General features: G+C 51.0%; 1 protein-coding gene across 1 annotated transcript in view; it reads right to left on the reverse strand.

Moving 5' to 3' along the window:
- Positions 1 to 19,750, reverse strand: part of egflam (EGF-like, fibronectin type III and laminin G domains) — a 260,696-nt gene that overhangs the window by 183,981 nt on the left and 56,965 nt on the right. The window contains exon 7 of the mRNA XM_072517542.1: positions 2,040 to 2,206. Coding sequence (XP_072373643.1) covers positions 2,040 to 2,206 — 167 coding nt within the window. The remainder of the gene's footprint in view (positions 1 to 2,039; positions 2,207 to 19,750) is intronic.

The raw sequence follows: 19,750 nt of genomic DNA on the forward strand, positions 1-19,750 counted from the left end.
GATCAGGATCACTGTGAAGAGAGCGGAAGGAGAGTGAAGTAGATCAGGATCACTGTGAAGCAGACCGGGAGGAGAGTGAAGCAGATCAAGATCACTGTGAAGAGTGCGGGAGGAGAGTGAAGCAGATCAGGATCACTGTGACGAGAACGGGAGGAGAATGAAGCAGATCAGGATCACTGTGAAGCACACCGGGAGAAGTTTGAAGCAATCAGTACCACAGATAGAGACCGGGATGGGAGTGAAACAGATCAGGATCACTGTGAAGCAGACCGGGAGGGGAGTGAAGCAGATCAGGATCACTGTGAAGCAGACCAGGAGGAGAGTTAAGCAGATCAGGATCACTGTTAAGCAGACCGGGGGGAGACTGAAGCAGGTCAGGATCACTGTGAAGCAGACCTGGAGGAGAGTGAAGCAGATCAGGATCACTGTCAAGCAGACCGGGAGGAGGTGAAGCAGATCAGGATCACTGTGAAGCAGACCGGGAGGAGAGTGAAGCAGATCAGGATCACTGTGAAGCAGACCGGGAGGAGAGTGAAGCAGGTCAGGATCAGGAAGTCCCACCTTAGAGAACTGTTGGTCAATCAGATTGGTAGACAGCTCTGCAGCCCCTCCAGGCACAGCACTGCAGTGGCCAGAAGAGGTACTACAGCACTGTGCCTGGAACTAAATCCCGGGACCATTCATCAGGGCAGACCCAGGAGTTCTGGGGTCAGGACGGCTTGGGATGTCCTGGTGAATGGAGATGGAAGTGATCAGGGCGGCAGGGATAAGTCCGTGGGGGGTGGGGAGGGCCAAAGTTCCCAGGACCCAGATGGGTGCCCTGAGTCTGAAGGGACCTTCAGATTGAGGTTCTCCTCTCCTCCGCACCACGTCCTGCTCAAGGTGGAGAATCATTGGAAATTGGTTTTGCCCATTTGCCCGTTCTGCCCAACTGCCGACTTACAAATTGCACGGGCAATGTAATATTCCGGGCAATGGGGCAAATAATCCCCATAAGTGGCTCATTCACTGTCGGTGTGCATGCTGCCAATCTACGCCTGTGCCCACCAACTGAGATTTTGCATGGGTGAGGAATGACTTTGGGCGAGTACCCACCCAGGACACGTAAAATTCTACCCAGGGGAACAACATCGCCTGGAGGTTCCCCTCCAAGTCACTCACCACCCCTTCACTGTCGCTGGGCAAAATCCTGGAACTCCCTCCCTAACAGCACAGTGGATGTACCCACCCCACATGGACTGCAGCTCACCATCACCTTCTTGAGGGCAGTTAGGGATGGGTAATAAATGTTGGCAAGGCCACATCCCATAAGCGAACATTACAGAATTGGGTTGAATGTCCTCCTTCTGTGCTGTAACCATTCTCCGATTCTGAGTGGGCACAATTGGACACTGGTGACTGCTCCTGTACAAGGCTCCTTCTCCAATCACCTCAGACTATTGATTGCTGAGGTATCTGGGCCACAGGGATCGATTCATGAACATTTGCATCTGCAAGCTCCAGATCACTGGCCATTGGAAAGATAAATGTGACCGTCTTGGAATAACTCTTTCAGACTAAATCCTCTCCTGTGGCCTCGTGCATAGTGTTGGGAGGGTGGTCGCTGTGTCATCCCAGAATGCACTCAGTGGCCATATCAAACCCGCAGGTGCTTTTTTTTTGGCACCTTGTGTTCAGTTTCGTTTTTCAGACTTTGACAATGAGAGACTGATTCCTGGTTTGACCTACATGAGGCTCCAAGTCTATGTGCTTCACTCGTAACTGCCCTGTGAAATGGCAAGGAGGGCTGGGGAACAAATTCCATCAAAGATTTTTAAAAAGCCGCCTTGTTTTGCTGATCCCTGGTTTAGCAGTTTGTGGAAGCGAGGGTAAAGGTCACAAGGCCCGTTCCGTAGCTGGCCCGGTTGTCGGGAGGCTCCAGAGGCCTGCTAGGCCCCGACTAAAGGAGGGATGCGGCCTGTTCATAGAGACAGGGCCCGAAACCTCTCCTCTCCTCTTTTTCACAAAACAAGAATGTTGATTAAACTGTTTGAACTCACCGAGTGTCTTGACGGTGTTGCTGGGTTCGCTCTGTGAGCTCGAACCATGGGCATTGACGGCTCGGATGACAAACTGGTACCACGTGTCCGCCTCCAATCCCTTGATCACCATGGATCCTGACTGGACTCTTTCCCCTATCAGTCTCCAGCTGTCATTAAGTTCAGACCTAGGGAGAAAATCAGGCCAGAAAGTAAACCTCACCACATCCTTCGTAAGTAAAGTAACCGAGCCTCACACAACGAGGGGGAACCAGCAAACTGGCTGGAAATTCGATAAAAATGAAAGATGCAAAATCCCATTGGAAGTATTTTACGTGCAAATGGACCAGCAGAGAATGGTGGAGCTTCTTAACGGAACTGACCTCTTCGAGAGGGAGTTATATAAACCGGAGGCCTGAATTGTGCAGGACAACTGGAGATGACGCTGGGGTCACCTGGGGTCACTGTGACTGCAATACTTTGGCTCCTGGGCAGTGGAAGAGATACCGGGTGTGGTAATCAGGCAGAAATAGCAGAAGCACAGTGATGCACGATCAATGACCAATAAAGCGAGGTTGTAGTCCAACTGAAGGCTTTAATAAGCTAGATGCTTCCCCCAGCAGCTCAGGTACAGAATGAAGGCTGCTGGGGTGGCACATGCTCTTATACCCCGCCTAGAAGGGCGGAGCTGCCATAGAGCTTGACCAATAGGAAGCATACAATTTCTACCAATGGTGTTCCAACATTACCAGGTACCGTAATACCTCTACTACCACATTCATCCCTGTTAAAAAAGAGTGGTGGCCTGATACTACAAACATGGCAACGTGGTAGAATTAGTTATGGAGGTACCATAATACCTCCGTACAGTGTTTTGTAACAATTTTTTAACAATTCTAGTAACTATTTACAATTTATGATTTAAATTTACAATTTAAAATGAAGCAATCAGTCGATCGGGGATCCTGGTCGTCCTCTGTGATCGTTGGAGCTTCGGTGGTGACTCCGGTGGAGGCTCGGGCGTCTGTGACTCCGGGAACGGGTCCTCGATCTCTGTGGGAGCAGGCCCAATCTGGCGATGCGGTGCCAGACATCAGGATCCTCGCCTCCTTGGAGGACAGGGCCGTGGAGGTGACCGGTGTGGCTGAGGACACAGCTATCATCCCCATCCTCCACCAGCACGGATACACACACCTTTGTGGGTCATGTTCGTGGTCAGGCTTCGGTGGCACAATCTGGTGAGCACCACACAGCTGCTGATGTACATCTGGTGCAGGCAGGAACCCCCAGGAGGGACAGCAGTCGGAGGCCTGCTGGATCCCAGGACCCAGCGGGGTCCCAGTATGCTGTTGAGCCTCTGGCACAGGGTTACCCGGAGCTGATGGAGACATTAGGGAGCAGCCGGGATGTTCAGAGAGAGATGTCAGCATCACTAAGCAGATTCACAGCCCATTGGAGGAGTCCCAGAGGCTAGGGGTGCTGGAGATGCCGCTGGCAATGAGTGGCACTGAGGCCGACACTGCCAGTGAAGAGCCTGGTACACGATGTTGGCACCATGTGTGAAGGTGCCCAAGGTGTCTCGTAGTGGGTGAGGGTCATGAATGAGGGTCTCGGCAGAATGTCCGACTTGCTGGGCAATGTGACCCAGTACCAGGCCATCCTTGATGAGGTTCTGCGGGATGGGTACGGTCGAGGCTCTGCAGAGCTTGTCCCAGTCACTGCGGAGCATCGCCAAGGGCATCAACACGATGGTGCGGACCATGGGGAACCATTAAGCAGGTCCTAAGGTGAACCAAAGGGCCCTATGGGCACCGACCGGGAGGAGGGGGCACTGGGTGACAACACAGATCCATCTGAAGGAGTGGCGACGGTGGGCACCAGCGTCCCCGAGATCCACACCTCTGACGAGGCCGGGTCTCAGGGTCAGCACAGGGGACAGGGCGGCACAGCTGTGCGTCGACAAGTGCGCCGGGTCCCTCCGGCCCCAGAGGACGCCCGCCAGGGGCATCGAAAGCCATGGGACGAGGTAAGCAGCTGGCCACCTCCACCTGGGGACACACCTAGACGTAGCGGTCGAGCTAGGAGGGCCAAGCACATCGAGGATCACTGAGGGGGTGGGAGTGAATTCCTCAGTGAACAAAAACGGGGCCACGTGCGGCCTCGGCCTTGCGTTTTCCGCTGAGGCCCGTTATCCAACACGAGCGCCGGGAAATTCGCGGCTAAACATTGGCGCCCTGCAGTTTTCTAAAAGAAATGTCCAACAATTAAAACTGAAGGAAAGATACTTGACGCTGAAAATTCTTCGTGTTCAGCGCCAAAGTGCTTGTAGCAATTCACAGTTATCGCATAATCAAATGGATGTCTGACAGCTAATCCAGGATTAAACTATTACGCGTGGACCTTAAGTGCCTCAAAATAGGCTCATTACGTCAGTTCAGATGCCAACTTGCTGGTTCCTCTTTTGCCTATAACTTCAGCAAACTCTTCAGCGTTTATGCATTTCAGTGAAGAGACAGCGAGATGTTAACCAGCGAGTTGGCTGCACATCTTGCTGGGCAAGATTTCAATTTGCTGCTTGTAATGGTGTCCCAGGCCCCTGACTTTACCCAGGATTGAAGAGGAGGAGATTGGTCCAACTGGCTGTTACAGGGGAAATGATGGACCCTCGCAGGAAGAGAAAAAAAAAAAAATCACAGCCAGAAAATCCAGGGATTAAAGGATTAAAAGAGTTGATCAGATTTGTACTGAGTTTTTGTAAGGAAAGACCCCAATAACAGGAGGGTTGCACAATAGAGCTGCCAGGTAAAAACATGGAATGACGGGCCCGGGATGAATGGTCGGAGAGGGATTTTTTTTTAATGAATTCTTGGGATGGGGGTCAGTCTGAGCTTATGCCTCGTCTCCCCGAGAAAGTAAAACCAGCCTCAGGCTGCTTCAGAGGGCGCGATCGGGGCCCACCGATCGGCGGGCGGGCCTGTGCCGTGGGGGCACTCTTTTTCTTCCGCCTTCGCCACGGTCTCCACCATGGCGGAGGCGGAAGAGACCCCCTCCACTGCGCATGCGCGCGGATGCCGTGAGCGGCCGCTGACGCTCCCGCCCATGCGTCGCCCGGTGAAGCCCTTCCGGCGCCGGCTGGTGTGGTGGCAAAGGCCTTTCCCACCAGCCGGCGGAGCGGGAACCTCTCCGGCGCGGGCCTAGCCACTCAAGGTGAGGGCTCGGCCCCTAAAGGTGCAGAGAATTCCCAACCTATGGGGCAGCCCGACGCCGGAGTGGTTCCCGCCACTCCATCCCGCCGGAACCCCCGCCCCGCCGGGTAGGGGAGAATCCCGCCCCATGACAGTTAAATCAGTTGGGTTTCGGTGGCGACGGGCCTGTTTCACAGGCCTGGATTTTCCTGCCACCCAGTACGGTGAGTTCTCCCGTGGCCGATGCCGATGAACCATTCGGGTGTTTCGTCAGCTTCGGTGGGACCAGAAAATCCTGCCGATGGGAGAGCCCATAAAATCCCAGCCATTGTCTCCTTTCCTGATCCAGGGCCTGAATATTACCTCCAGGCCGAAAAGAAATAGAATTCCACAGACTGCAATCCGTAAGGACAAACAACGTCACCTCCTCCACGATAGTCCTCAATACCGGGGCCCCGCAACTTCGCCACCTATATACTCCCTATACACACACGACTGCATTGAAAACTTTGGCTCCAACTCCATCTACATGTTTGCTGACGACACGTCCATAGTGGGTCGGATCTTGCACAACAATGAGCCAAAGTACAGGAGGGAGATCGAGAACCTAGTGGAGTGGTGTAACGACAACAATCTCCCTCATGGCCAGCAAAACTAAAGAGCTGGTCATCGACTTCAGGAAGCAAAGTACTGATCACACCCCTGTCAGCATCAACGGGGCCGAGGTGGAGATGGTTGACAGCTTCAAATTCCTAGTGGTGCACATCACCAACAATCTGTCCTGGTCCACCCACGTCGACGCTACCACCAAGAAAGCACAACAGCGCCTATACTTCCTCAGGAAACTAAGGAAATTCGGCATGTCCACATTAACCCTTACCAACTTTTACAGATGCACCATAGAAAGTGTCCTATCGGGCTGCATCACAGCCTGGTATGGCAACTGCTCGGCCCAGGACTGCAAGAAACTTCAGAGAGTCGTGAACACCGCCCAGTCCATCACACAAACCTGCCTCCCATCCATTGACTCCATCGACACCTCCCGCTGCCTGGGGAAAGCGGGCAGCATAATCAAAGATCCCTCCCACCCAGGCTATTCTCTCTTCTAACCACTTCCATCGGGCAGGAGATACAAAAGCCTGAGAACACGTACGAACAGATTCAAAAACAGCTTCTTCCCCGCTGTTACCAGACTCCTGAAAGGCCCTCTTGAAAATGAAAAATGAAATGAAAATCGCTTATTGTCACAATTAGGCTTTGATGCACGATCAATTACACAAAGACGAGAGTAGGATGTAATCGAGGCTTTATTACACTGAGATGTGTGGCCTCCTACAGCAGCTGATGAAATGGCTGCTGTACTGGTAGCACACATATTGATACTCCGCCTACGGGGCGGAGCCAGAAGGCAGGGATCTACCCCCGTACCTGTAGTACTGGGGCCTTATCGTAAAGCACCCATATCAAATGAAATGAAATGAAAATGAAATGAAAATCGCTTATTGTCACAAGTAGGCTTCAAATGAAGTTACTGTGAAAAGCCCCTAGTCGCCACATTCCGCCGCCTGTTCGGGGAGGCTGTTACGGGAATCGAACCGTGCTGCTGGCCTGCCTTGGTCTGCTTTCAAAGCCAACAATTTAGCCCTGTGCTAAACAGCTCAACATCCTATATATACAATATATACATCAGTGGTGACGACCACAGGCTTCAAATGAAGTTACTGTGAAAAGCCCCGAGTCGCCACATTCCGGCGCCTGTTCGGGGAGGCTGGTACGGGAACTGACCGTTATGGACTGACCTCATTAACACTACACCCCTGTATGTTTCACCCCCTTATGGACTGACCTGATCTCTTTGTACATCTTCTCTACTGAGTAGTACTACACTCCATGTGCTTCACCCGATGTCCCTGTCTATGTATTTACATTCTGTGTTGTGTATGGCCTATGTTTCCCATCTAAAGAGCGATCTGTCTGGACTGTACGCAGAACAATACTTTTCACTGTACCTCGGTACACGTGACAATGAACCCAAACCTAAGTGATCACCGTGGGGAATTGGCGAGAGGTTTTCTGGATTATTAGCTCAGGCCTCTGGATTACTGTGAGTGGCCATTGCCAGAACTCTAATACGGAGGGCAATGGACCCAGGTCAAACTCAGTCATGTCGAGGGGCTATGAAACTGTTTGTTGTGTTACGGAGTGTTCTGCTGTTTGTGACAGCAGCTGTTTGAAAGGAAAGTGGCATCATTATGGATAGCAGGAGGAAGGGGCGAGCCAACGGAAAGAGACTAGGATAGTGGAATTACAAGGAGATCGCCAAGGCGCGGCAGGTTGACTGGCCACCGTCTGTACTCTTCGCCTGCACGTTTCCATCTTGGAGGGTGAGAGAGATTCGCTCCGACCAATGAGAGCTCCAGAACTTATCGATTGAGGTGAGTCCAACCACAGGAGGGGAAAGCATAGATGCAGGGAAGATGCAAGGAGGGAAGGTGGAGAGAAAGAAGAAGGAAGGAGGGGAGATAGAGGGAGAGGAGGCAGAGGGGTGATGGAGGGAGAGAAGACAGAGAGAGAGAGGCGTGATGAAGAGAGTGGAGAAAGAAAACAGGGAAAGACAGGGAGACGGGGAAGGACGATCGAGAAAAAGATGTCACATGGAGGGGAGTCTGAGAGAGGAGATGGAGAGGGTTGTGATGGAGAGAGGGGAGACAGAGAGGGAACATAGAACGTACAGTGCAGAAGGATGCCATTCGGCCCATCAAGTCTGCACCGGCCCACTTAAGCGCTCACTTCCACCCTATCCCCGTAACCCCGATAACCTCTCCTGTCCTTTTTTGTACACTAAGGGGCAATTTATCATGGCCAATCCACCTAACCTGCACATTGTTGGACTGTGGGAAGAAACTGGAGCACCCGGAGGAAACCCACGCAGACACGGGGAGAACGTGCCGACTCCGCACAGACAGTGACCCAGCGGAAAATCGAACCTGGGACCCTGGAGCTGTGAAGCCACCGTGCTAACCAATGTGCTTCCGTGCCACCCAGTGAGAGACAGGGAAACTGAGAGGGGGTGGAGGGGGGTGACGAAGCAGAGAGAGATGTGATAAAGAGGGAGGGGGGTGAGATAGAGGAGAGGAGGTGGAGAGGGATATCGAGGTGGGAGAGATGGGAAATGGAGGGGGTGTGCTGGGAAAGGAGATGGAAGGAAAGGTGAGGAGGGTAGGGTGACGGGGCGGGGTGGCGGAGAGAGGGGAGGGAACAGAGACAGGGGTGATGGAGGAAGGAGAGATGGAAAGAGACATGGAGATGTTGATGGGAGACACAGAGGGACAGAGTGGGACGAGCTGGAGGGATGGAAGATGGAGCAAGAGGAGTGGTTCCATGTTTGAGGTGAGTGGGTCAGTGTGACAAATCCCCTTGGTTAACTGAACCCGGCCATTGTGTCAAAGACCATTTCCTGCACTGAGCTGATTGCTGTGATTTTATTTTAATATAAATACAAAGGGTCAGTGTTGAGAATGTCACGGGTCAAAGTCTCTGGCACTTCCTGTATGTCCAGCGGTTTGAAATTCCAACGCCGCAAGAGCTCTCTAACACGGAGAGATCTGCAGAAAGACTGATCCTTTGGAAGGCTGGGCTGAATCACACAAACAGCCAGCCTCTTCCAACAATCACAGGCCTTGGCATTTATCAGCAGATGGATTTAACAGCAGCGTGACGTCGACACACTGCTCCTCTTATATTTAGCAACTGTTCACTAATAACAGGTCAAGTAGTAGGAGGGAATCTTGCAGGGGGAAACACTCTGGCACCTCGCAGGGCCGGCTAAACACTCTTCCAGAAATTCACAGGTTCCATCAAAGACCACTCAGCCCATCAAACCTGTCCTAACCCGGTTTCTGTGCACTCAATCCTGACAATGCACCGTTCCAAAGAATGTAGTTGGCTCCAAAACAGAGTTCAACATCTTTATGTCTTATGATAGATTTTTAGCCCTTCACCCTGAGGGTGGAGAGAGCCTACAGGGGAAAGGAGAGACAGACGGACAAAGAGACAGACAGGCAGGCAGGCAGACAGGCAGACAGGCAGGCAGTCAGACACAGATAGACAGGCAGTCAGACACAGACAGACAGGCAAACAGGCAGATAGACAGACAGGCAGACAGTCAGGCACAGACTGACAGACAGGCAGGCAGTCAGGCGGACAGGCAGGCAGTCAGACACAGGCAGACAGACAGGCAGGCAGTCAGACACAGACAGACAGGCAGGCAGTCAGACACAGACAGACAGGCAGGCAGTCAGGCGGACAGGCAGGCAGGCAGTCAGACACAGGCAGACAGACAGGCAGTCAGACACAGACAGACAGACACAGACAGACAGGCAGACAGACAGGAACAGACAGACAGGCAGACAGACAGGAACAGTAAGAAAACTGTGGACAAACAGAGAGTTACCCTGATGGAGAAAAATATAGAGACAGAGAGAATGAAGGATCAGAGAGGGCGATGGTGAGAGAGGAAAGCATGGTAGCACGGTGGTTAGCACAATTGCTTCACAGCTCCAGGGTCCCAGGTTCGATTCCGGCTTGGGTCACTGTCTGTGCGGAGTCTGCACATCCTCCCCGTGTGTGCGTGGGTTTCCTCCGGGTGCTCCGGTTTCCTCCCACAGTCCAAAGATGTGCGGGTTAGGTGGATTGGCCATGATAAATTGCCCATAGTGTCCAAAATTGCCCTTAGTGTTGGGTGGGGTTACTGGGTTATGGGAATAGGTGGAGGTGTTGACCTTGGGTAGGGTGCTCTTTCCAAGAGCCGGTGCAGACTCGATGGGCCGAATGGCCTCCTTCTGCACTGTAAATTCTATGAAACAAGAGACAAGCATATTCCCTCTAATCTGTGCTCCAATCTGTGGCCTACTCGATAATTCGATTAAAGAGCCTCAGGTCTGTGATTATCCTAACCCCCTTGCTCAAGTCATGTTCCAACTTAAAAACTGGACAAAGAGTGTGTCTGTGTGTGAGCTTTTTTTATATTTGTTCATGGGATGTGGGAATCGTTGGCTGGGCCAGCATTAATTGTCCATTCCAAATTGCCATCGATTGAACTGATTGGCCAGCTCGGCCATTTCAATGTGGTGGGGGGGTGCGGCCTGACCGGGTAAGGACGGCAGATTTCCTTCCCGAAAGGACATTAGTGAACCAGATGGGTTTTTACAACAATTGCCAATGGTTTCATGGTCATCGTTAGACGTTTAATTCCAGATTTTTATTGAATTCAAATTTCACCATCTGCAGAGTTGGGATTCGAACGTGGGACCCCAGAGCGTTACCCTGGGTCTCAAGATTACTCGTCCAGTGACAATACCACTACGCCAGTGCCTCCCCTGTGTGTGAGAGTGTGTGTGTGATTGTGTAAGTGCATGTCTGACTGTGTGAGAATGTGTGAGAGTGTGAGTGTGCACCAGTGTGCGTATGAGTGTGAAGTGTGTGTGTGTCCATGTGGGAATGTATTTTTATGTTTGTGTGTGTGCGCGAGTGTGTGAGTGTGTGTGTGTGTGAACGTGGGAGTGTGTGCATGAGTGTGTGTTTGAATGTGTGAGAATGTATGTGAGCGTGTGTGAGAGAGTGTGTGAGGGTGTGAGTGTGAGTGAGGGTCTATGTGTGTGTGAGTGAGGGTGTGTGTGAGTGAGGGTGTGTGTGAGTGAGGGTGTGTGTGCGTGTGTGAGTGTGTGTGAGTGTGAATGTGAGTGAGGGTGTGAATGTGAGTGAGGGGGTGTGTGTGAGGGTGTGTGTGTGAGGGTGTGTGTGTGAGGGTATGTGTGTGTGAGAGTGTGTGTGAGGTTGTGTGTGTGTGCAGGTGAGGGTGTGTGTGTCTGAGTGTTTGTGAGTGTGTGTGTGAGTGTTTGTGAGGGTGTGTGTGTGAGGGTGTGTGTGTGAGTGTTTGTGAGGATGTGTGTGAGTGTGTGTGTGTGCGGATGAGGGTGTGTGTGTGTGAGGGTGTGTGTTTGAGTGTTTGTGAGGGTGTGTGCGTGAGTGTGTGAGGGTGTGTGTGTGTGAGGGTGTGTGTGTGAGGATGTGTGTGTGAGGGTGTGTGTGAGTGTTTGTGAGGGTGTGTGCGTGAGTGTGTGAGGGTGTGTGTGTGAGTGTGTGAGGGTGTGTGTGTGTGAGGGTGTGTGTGTGAGGGTGTGTGTGTGAGTGTTTGTGAGGGTGTGTGCGTGAGTGTGTGAGGGTGTGTGTGTGTGCGAGTGAGGGTGTGTGTGAGTGAGGGTGTGTGTGCGTGTGTGAGTGTGTGTGAGTGTGAATGTGAGTGAGGGTGTGAATGTGAGTGAGGGGGTGTGTGTGAGGGTGTGTGTGTGAGGGTGTGTGTGTGAGGGTATGTGTGTGTGAGAGTGTGTGTGAGGTTGTGTGTGTGTGCAGGTGAGGGTGTGTGTGTCTGAGTGTTTGTGAGTGTGTGTGTGAGTGTTTGTGAGGGTGTGTGTGTGAGGGTGTGTGTGTGAGTGTTTGTGAGGATGTGTGTGAGTGTGTGTGTGTGCGGATGAGGGTGTGTGTGTGTGAGGGTGTGTGTTTGAGTGTTTGTGAGGGTGTGTGCGTGAGTGTGTGAGGGTGTGTGTGTGTGAGGGTGTGTGTGTGAGGGTGTGTGTGTGAGGGTGTGTGTGTGAGTGTTTGTGAGGGTGTGTGCGTGAGTGTGTGAGGGTGTGTGTGTGAGTGTGTGAGGGTGTGTGTGTGTGAGGGTGTGTGTGTGAGGGTGTGTGTGTGAGTGTTTGTGAGGGTGTGTGCGTGAGTGTGTGAGGGTGTGTGTGTGTGTGAGAGTGTGTGTGTGAGTGTTTGTGTGTGTGTGTGAGGGTGTGTGTGTGTGCGAGTGAGGGTTTGTGTGTGAGGGTGTGTGTGTGAGGGTGTGTGTGTGAGTGAGGGTGTGAGTGTGTGTGGGTGTTTGTGAGGGTGTGTGTGTGTGTGTGAGGGTGTGGGTGTGGGTGTGTGTGCGTGAGGGTGTGTGTGTGTGTTTGTGAGTGTGTGTGAGTGTGTGTGAGGGTGTGTGTGTGAGTGTTTGTGAGGGTGTGTGCGTGAGTGTGTGAGGGTGTGTGTGTGTGAGGGTGTGTGTGTGAGGGGGTGTGTGTGAGTGTTTGTGAGGGTGTGTGCGTGAGTGTGTGAGGGTGTGTGTGTGTGTTTGTGAGGGTGTGTGTGTGTGAGTGTGAGTGTGAGTGTGAGTGTGGGTGTGTGTGTGTGAGGGTGTGTGTGTGTGAGTGTGAGTGTGTGTGAGGGTGTGTGTGTGAGTGTTTGTGAGGGTGTGTGCGTGAGTGTGTGAGGGTGTGTGTGTGTGAGGGGGTGTGTGTGAGGGGGTGTGTGTGAGTGTTTGTGAGGGTGTGTGCGTGAGTGTGTGAGGGTGTGTGTGTGTTTGTGAGGGTGTGTGTGTGTGAGTGTGAGTGTGAGTGTGAGTGTGGGTGTGTGTGTGTGAGGGTGTGTGTGTGTGTTTGTGAGGGTGTGTGTGTGTGAGTGTGAGTGTGAGTGTGTGTGAGGGTGTGTGTGTGAGTGTTTGTGAGGGTGTGTGTGTGAGAGTATGCCCGAGTGAGGGGGGAGGGTAGAGGTGAAGGGAAGCAGGAAAAGGCGAGCGTTAGTGACCAGCACGTTCCACTGACCCCAATCTGTCAGCTTTGTTTAATGCCCCAATGAGGGAACTTTATTGGAAGGAAATGACACACAGATGGTTGAAAGAATTAAAGCAGCAAGTCAATAATCTGGTAACCACCGCCCTCCCCTCCCCCGCCCCTCCATGTCTCCAGGCTGCACGCTGTGAAGTTGAGACTAGGAGACTCCCCTACATGGGCCCGCCACATGCCGAGAATCCTGAGGCTTTCTGGCCCAACCTGTGATCGAGTCAAAATGCTCTCCGAACTGACATGGATTCCTCCTGTAAACATCCCTCACTTGATGGATTCAGCACTCCTGCCACTCCATCTCATAAAGGCTTTGGAGCAGGAGTAGGCCATTCGGCCCATCGAGTCCATTCCGTCATTCTCCTCTCCGCACCTCGGAACCCTTGGCTCCCTTATCAATTTTCCAAGATCATTGAAGATAATATAGACATAAGAATGGAATTAAACAAATAAGGTTAAAGAGGTTTGGGATAAAATAAAGTAAATAAACAGAGAACTGCAGCTGTCTGGAATGTTATTGAGATGTGAATTAGCAGAGCAGCGCAGAATCATAGAATTTACAGTGCAGGAGTAGGCCATTCAGCCCATCGAGTCTGCACCGGCCCTCGGAAAGTGCACCCCACTTAAGGCGCACACTCCATTCCATTTCCGTAACCCCACCTAACCTTATTTGGACACTAAGGGGCAATTTTATCATGGCCAATCCACCTACCCATACACATCTTTGGACTGTGGGAGGAAACCGGAGCACCCGGAGGAAACCCACCCATACACGGGGAGAACGTGCAGACTCCGCACAGACAGTGACCCAAGCTGGAATTGAACCTGGGACCCTGGCGCTGTGAAGCAACCATGCTGACCACTATGCTACCAGGCTGCCCAATAGGGATTCACGTGCTTCCTTAGCTAGGTGTGTGGGGGACAATGGCGTGTAGAATTTTAGGTGTTAAAACCGTAGACAAGGCGAGTTCAAAGTGCAGATGCAATTATTCAATGCACACTGACATGCTGAAAGTCTGGTCCAAGCCAGTCATAGATAGAAGGAGGTCAAAAGGGGATGATGGTACGTTAGAAGCCGGTTAGTTTCTCAGAGTTGAGAAGGGGACAACAGCTGATAAGCAGTGATCGCTACTCCCAGCTGGAAAACAGAACTCTCCCGGAGCACAGAATTCCAGGCTCCAAGCGCTTGTTTGAAAACCTCATGGAAACACTACGCTGATCCAAAGAAAAGTTGGCTGAACAGGAGGCTAACCCTGTCATAATATACACCAGTATATCATGGTGCAGACACACACACTGATGGACACACAGTGGGACCAATCAACACACACACAACACCGCAGCCAATCACCAGTGAGAGCACACGCACTATAAAGACAGGGGGCCTCAGAGTTCCTGCTCATTCGAGTTGCAGCTTCCTAGTAGGACAGAGCTCACAGCCTGCAGCACAGACATTCACCATGTGCTGAGTGCATCATAGAATTTACAGTGCAGAAGGAGGCCATTCGGCCCATCGAGTCTGCACCAGCTCTTGGAACGAGCACCCTACCCAAGGTCAACATCTCCACCCTATCCCCATATCCCAGTAACCCCACCCAACGCTAAGGGCAATTTTGGACACTAACGGCAATTTATCATGGGCAATCTAACCTGCACGTCTTTGGACTGTGGGAGGAAACCGGAGCACCCGGGGGAAACTCACGCACACACGGGGAGGATGGGCAGACTCCGCACAGCCAGTGACCCAAGCCGGGGATCGAACCTGGGACCCTGGAGCTGTGAAGCAATTGTGCTAACCACTGTGCTACCGTGCTGCCCACTTGTCTTTAGTCTGCACAGGCTGCAGTGTTACAAACGGTAGGCTGAAATTAAGAATCTTTGGGAGCGGTGCCATCTCTCGACAGAGAGCATGTTTTGGGAAGCAAGTTAATCTATTTATTCTGAGGATATCCATGGATAGATCCGTCTAGATGCTCTACAAATTACTCACAAAGTCTCAAGTGAATAACCAGACATCGACTGGTTAGGACAAGGCAAAGGTCTTTAGTTAAAGCTAATATCGTGTGAACCCACTGTTACAGTGTGTTAAACAGTTAACGACTCAATAAAATAGTGTTGCACTATTTCAAGTGTTGGTGACCTGTATGTGTTCCACGGATCCAGAACACCCAACACAACAAACCCGTGGGTGGTAACTATTTGCTGGGTTTACCTCACCGAGTTATACTACATGGGATGTTGATTTGGAACAAGGGACTGCTCTCTGGAGAAGGGAATTCCACAGACTAATGACCTTCTGAGAAAAAACAAAAATTCTCCTCTTCCGTTCCTTAAAGGGATTTTCAAACTGTGTGTCCCTGTTCTAGTCTCCCCAATAAGAGGAAACATCCACCCTCACCCACACCCTCAAGCGCCTTCAGGTTCTTAGATGTTTCAAGACGATCCCCTCTCATTCGTCTAAATGCCAGTGGGCCGATGAATGGCAGGTGAGTTTAATTTAAATAATTATGAGGTTGTGGTAATGCCAGGTATTGCAGTACCTGAAAGGTGGATGCCCATTGGCTAGACCTAGGAGTCTACCATTGGCTAACGTACATAGCTCCGCCCTGAGAGGCGGGGTATAAGAACCGATGCCGTCCCAGCAGCCTTCACTTTCTGTATCGAAGCTGCTGGGTACAGTTCTAGCTGATTAAAGCCTCTTAGTTATGACTCACCTTGTCTCGAGAGTAATTGATTGTGCATCAGAGGTGATGCATTTCGGTGGACCGAATCGGGGCAGGACCTACTCAGTTAATGGTAGGGTGTTGGGGAGAACAAAGCGATCGAGGAGTACAGGTTCACAGCTCCTTGAAAGTAGAGTCGCAGGTGGACAGGGTGGTGAAGAAGGCAATCAGCATGCTCAGTTTCATTGGTCAGAATATTGAATACAGGAGTTGGGACGTCTTGTTGAAGTTGTACAAGACTTTGGTAAGGCCACACATGGAATACTGTGTTCAGTTCTGGTCACCCTATCACAGGAAGGATTTTGTTAAACTAGAAAGAGTGCAGAAGAGATTTACGAGGATGCTACCGGGATTTGATGGTCTGAGTTATCAGGAGAGGCTGGATAGGCTGGGACTTTTTTCCCTGGGGCGTAGGAGGCTTAGGGGTGAACTTACAGAGGTCTATAAAATAATGAGGGGCATAGATAAGGTAGATAGTCAACATCTTTTCCCAAAGATAGGGGAGTCTAAAAGTAGAGGGCATAGGTTTAAGGTGAGAGGGGAGAGATATAAAAGGGTCCAGAGGGGCAATTCTTTCACACAGAGGGTGGTGAGTGTCTGGAACGAGCTGCCAAAGGCAGTAGCAGAGGCGGGTACAATTTTGTCTTTTAAAAAGCATTTAGACAGTTATACGGGAAAGCTGGGTACAGAGGGGTTATGTGCCAAATGTGGGTAATTGGGACTAGCTTAGTGGTAGAAACTGGGCGGCATGGACAAGAGGGGCCGAAGGGCCTGTTCCTTCCACTGGTAACATCTGTGGAAAGGGGAGCCTACAGTCAAACAAACCTGTCTCTCCTCAACATCTGGAGGATACAGTGCCGCCTCAGGGCTTTCCAGAGTCTTGCCCCACACAATGATGCGTGGCGGCTGTTAGTAGACACAAAATCCTGCATCATAGAGGGTTTACTGATCTGCATCAGGACAGTAAATGAGGGCTGGTTACCGGGAGACCAGTCACGACTGACCCCTCAAGGTGATGGGTCCCCCGTGAACGGCACCTAGGGTGGCCAAAGAAACCAGACTGGCCTGGAATCCCCTGGATTCCTCACTCGGACGGTCCAGTGGGAAATGCAGAAGGAAAAATTGTCCGTGGGGCTTTACTCTCCTGCTGGAATGGTGGTAGATCGAGGGATTTCCGGCGCACAGAGGATTGTGGGTATTGTAGCCGCCATTATTGATTGATTGACGTGCTGGGCAAGAGGTGATGGTTGGAGTGCGCATGGCGTGAGGTCATATTCCCAGAATAAGATTGAAACAGAGTTGCTCACCCTAACTCTGCGAATCAGGTTCGATTGGAAGAGTGATGCCTCCGTGGAGGATTAGCCCAGCGTTCACTATCTTTAGGTGACACGGGGAGATATCTGGAGCATTTCCCATCAGTGGGGGACTGGGGAAGGGAGGGCAGCAGGGTGGGGAAAGGGGACGAATGCTCTGTTAAATGTAGGGAAGAGCAGGAGGAGGAGGGGGCTGGGAAAGAAAGGCGGGTGGATCGGGAGATGTGGCAGAGTTTTCAACTCGGCATGTGCAAGTAATCAAACAACAGCTTCTCCCTGGGGAAGGGACTCGGAGAACTTCCTTCCGGGAACTCCATCCCACTCCACATACAGTCACAGAAGGGAGAGGTGGGGGGAGGGGGGAGGGAAATCCCAGCCCTGATCCAACCTGCTCCCCACCCTCACCATCACACATCCTCAAACATTCCATTAACCCCTTCAGTGCTGCTCAACGCTTCAGTGACAGGGAGACCTCTGTGAATTAATAATAATAATATTAATAATCACTTATTGTCACAAGTAGGCTTCAATGAAGTTACTGTGAAGAGCCCCTAGTCACCACATTCCGGCGCCTGTTCGGGGAGGCTGGCACGGGAATTGAATCCGCGCTGCTGGCCTTGTTCTGCATTATAAGCCAGCTGTTTAGCCCACTGTGCTAAAGCAGCCTCATATTTGCTCCACAATTTCCCAGTGACTATCTGGGGGTCTATGAAAACACCTAGCAATGTGGCTGTCCCTTTTTAATTTCTTAAGCTCTACCCACAAAAGCTTCACTTGATGCTGCCTCCAAGATATCATCCCCTTATTGCAGCAACTGACTCCTTAAGACCATAAGACATAGGAGCAGAATTAGGCCACTCGGCCCATCGAGTCTGCTCCGACATTCAATCATGGCTGATATTTTTGCATCCCCATTCTCCTGCCTTCTCCCCATAACCCCTGATCCCCTTATTAATCAAGAACCTATCTATCGCTGTCTTAAAGACACTCAGTAATTTCGCCTCCACAGCCTTCTGCGGCAAAGAGTTCCACAGATTCATCACCATCTGGCTGAAGAAATTCCTCCTCATCTCTGTTTTAAAGGATCGTCCCTTTAGTCTGAGATTGTGTCCTCTGGTTCTAGTTTTTCCTACGAGTGGAAACATCCTCTCCACGTCCACTCTATCCAGGCGTCGCATTATCTTGTACGTTTCAATAAGATCCCCCCTCATCCTTCTAAACTCCAACGAGTACAGACCCAGAGTCCTCAACCGTTCCTCATACGACAAGTTCTTAATTCCAGGGACCATTCTTGTGAACCTCCTCTGGACCCTTTCCAAGGCCAGCACAACCTTCCTTAGATGCTAACATTGCATTTGCCTTCTTAACTGCCGACTGAACCTGCACGTTAACCTTAAGAGAATCGTGAACAAGGACTCCCAAGTCCCTTTGTGCTTCTGCTTTCCGAAGCATTTCCCCATTTAGAAAATAGTCTATGCCTAGATTCCTCCTTCCAAAGTGTACAACCTCACACTTTTCCACATTGTATTTCATTTCCCACTTCTTTGCCCACTCTCCTAGCCTGTCCAAATCCTTCTGCAGCCCGTCTGCTTCCTCAATACTACCTGTCCCTCTACAGATCTTTGTATCATCTGCAGACTTGGCAACAGTGCCTTCAGTTCCTTCTTCCAGATCATTAATGTATATTGTGAAAAGTTGTGGTCCCAGCACAGACCCCTGAAGCGCACCACTAGTCACCGGCTGCCATCCTGAAAAAGACCCCTTTATCCCCACTCTCTGCCTTCTGCCAGTCAGCCAATCCTCTATCCATGCCAGGATATTACCCTTAATGCCATGGGCTTTTAACTTATTGAACAGTCTCCTATGCGGCACCTTGTCAAAGGCCTTCTGGAAATCTAAATAAATCACGTCCACTGGTTCTCCTTTGTCTAACTTGCTTGTTACCTCCTCAAAGAACTCAAACAGATTTGTGAGACACGACCTCCCTTTGACAAAGCAGTGCTGACTCAGTCCCATTTTACCACGCACTTCCAAATGCTTCGCGATCTCATCTTTAATAACGGACTCTAAAATCTTACCAATGACCGAAGTCAGGCTAACCGGCCTATAATTTCCCGTCTTCTGCCTCCCTCCCTTCTTAAACAGTGGTGTTACATTAGCCACCTTCCATTCCTCTGGGACCCTTCCTGCCTCCAGTGATTCCTGAAGGATCATCACTAATGCCTCCACAATTTCCTCAGCTATCTCTTTTGGGATCCTGGGGTGTAGTCCATCCGGTCCAGGTGATTTATCCACCTTCAGACCTTTCAGTTACCCCAGAACCTTCTCCTTGGTAATGGTCACTGCACTCACCTCTGCCCCCTGGTTCTCCTGGAGCTCTGGCATCCCACTGGTGTCTTCCACCGTGAAGACTGATGCAAAGTAACTATTCAGTTCGTCTGCCATTTCTTTGTTTCCCATTATTACTTCTCCAGCCACATTTTCCAGTGGTCCAATGTCTATTTTTGCCTCTCTCTTACCTATTACATATTGAAAAAATCTCTTCCTATCTTCCTTTATATTACTAGCTAGCTTGCACTCGTACTTCATCTCCTCTCCCCCTTATTGCTTTTTTAGTTGTCCTCTTCTCGCTTTTGAAGGCTTCCCAATCCTCTGGTTTCCCACTAATTCTCACCACTTTGTATGCTTTTTCCTTAGCCTTTATTCTGTCCTTGACATCCCTTGTCAGCCATGGATGCCTTGTCCTCCCCTTAGCATGTTTCCTCCTCCTTGGGATGAATTTCTGTTGTGCCTCCCGAATAACCCCCCAGAACTCCTGCCATTGCTGTTCCACTGTCTTCCCTGCTAGGCTCCTTCTTCAATCAA

Source organism: Scyliorhinus torazame, chromosome 9 (genome assembly GCF_047496885.1).
Source record: "Scyliorhinus torazame isolate Kashiwa2021f chromosome 9, sScyTor2.1, whole genome shotgun sequence".
Taxonomy (NCBI): Eukaryota; Metazoa; Chordata; class Chondrichthyes; order Carcharhiniformes; family Scyliorhinidae; genus Scyliorhinus; species Scyliorhinus torazame.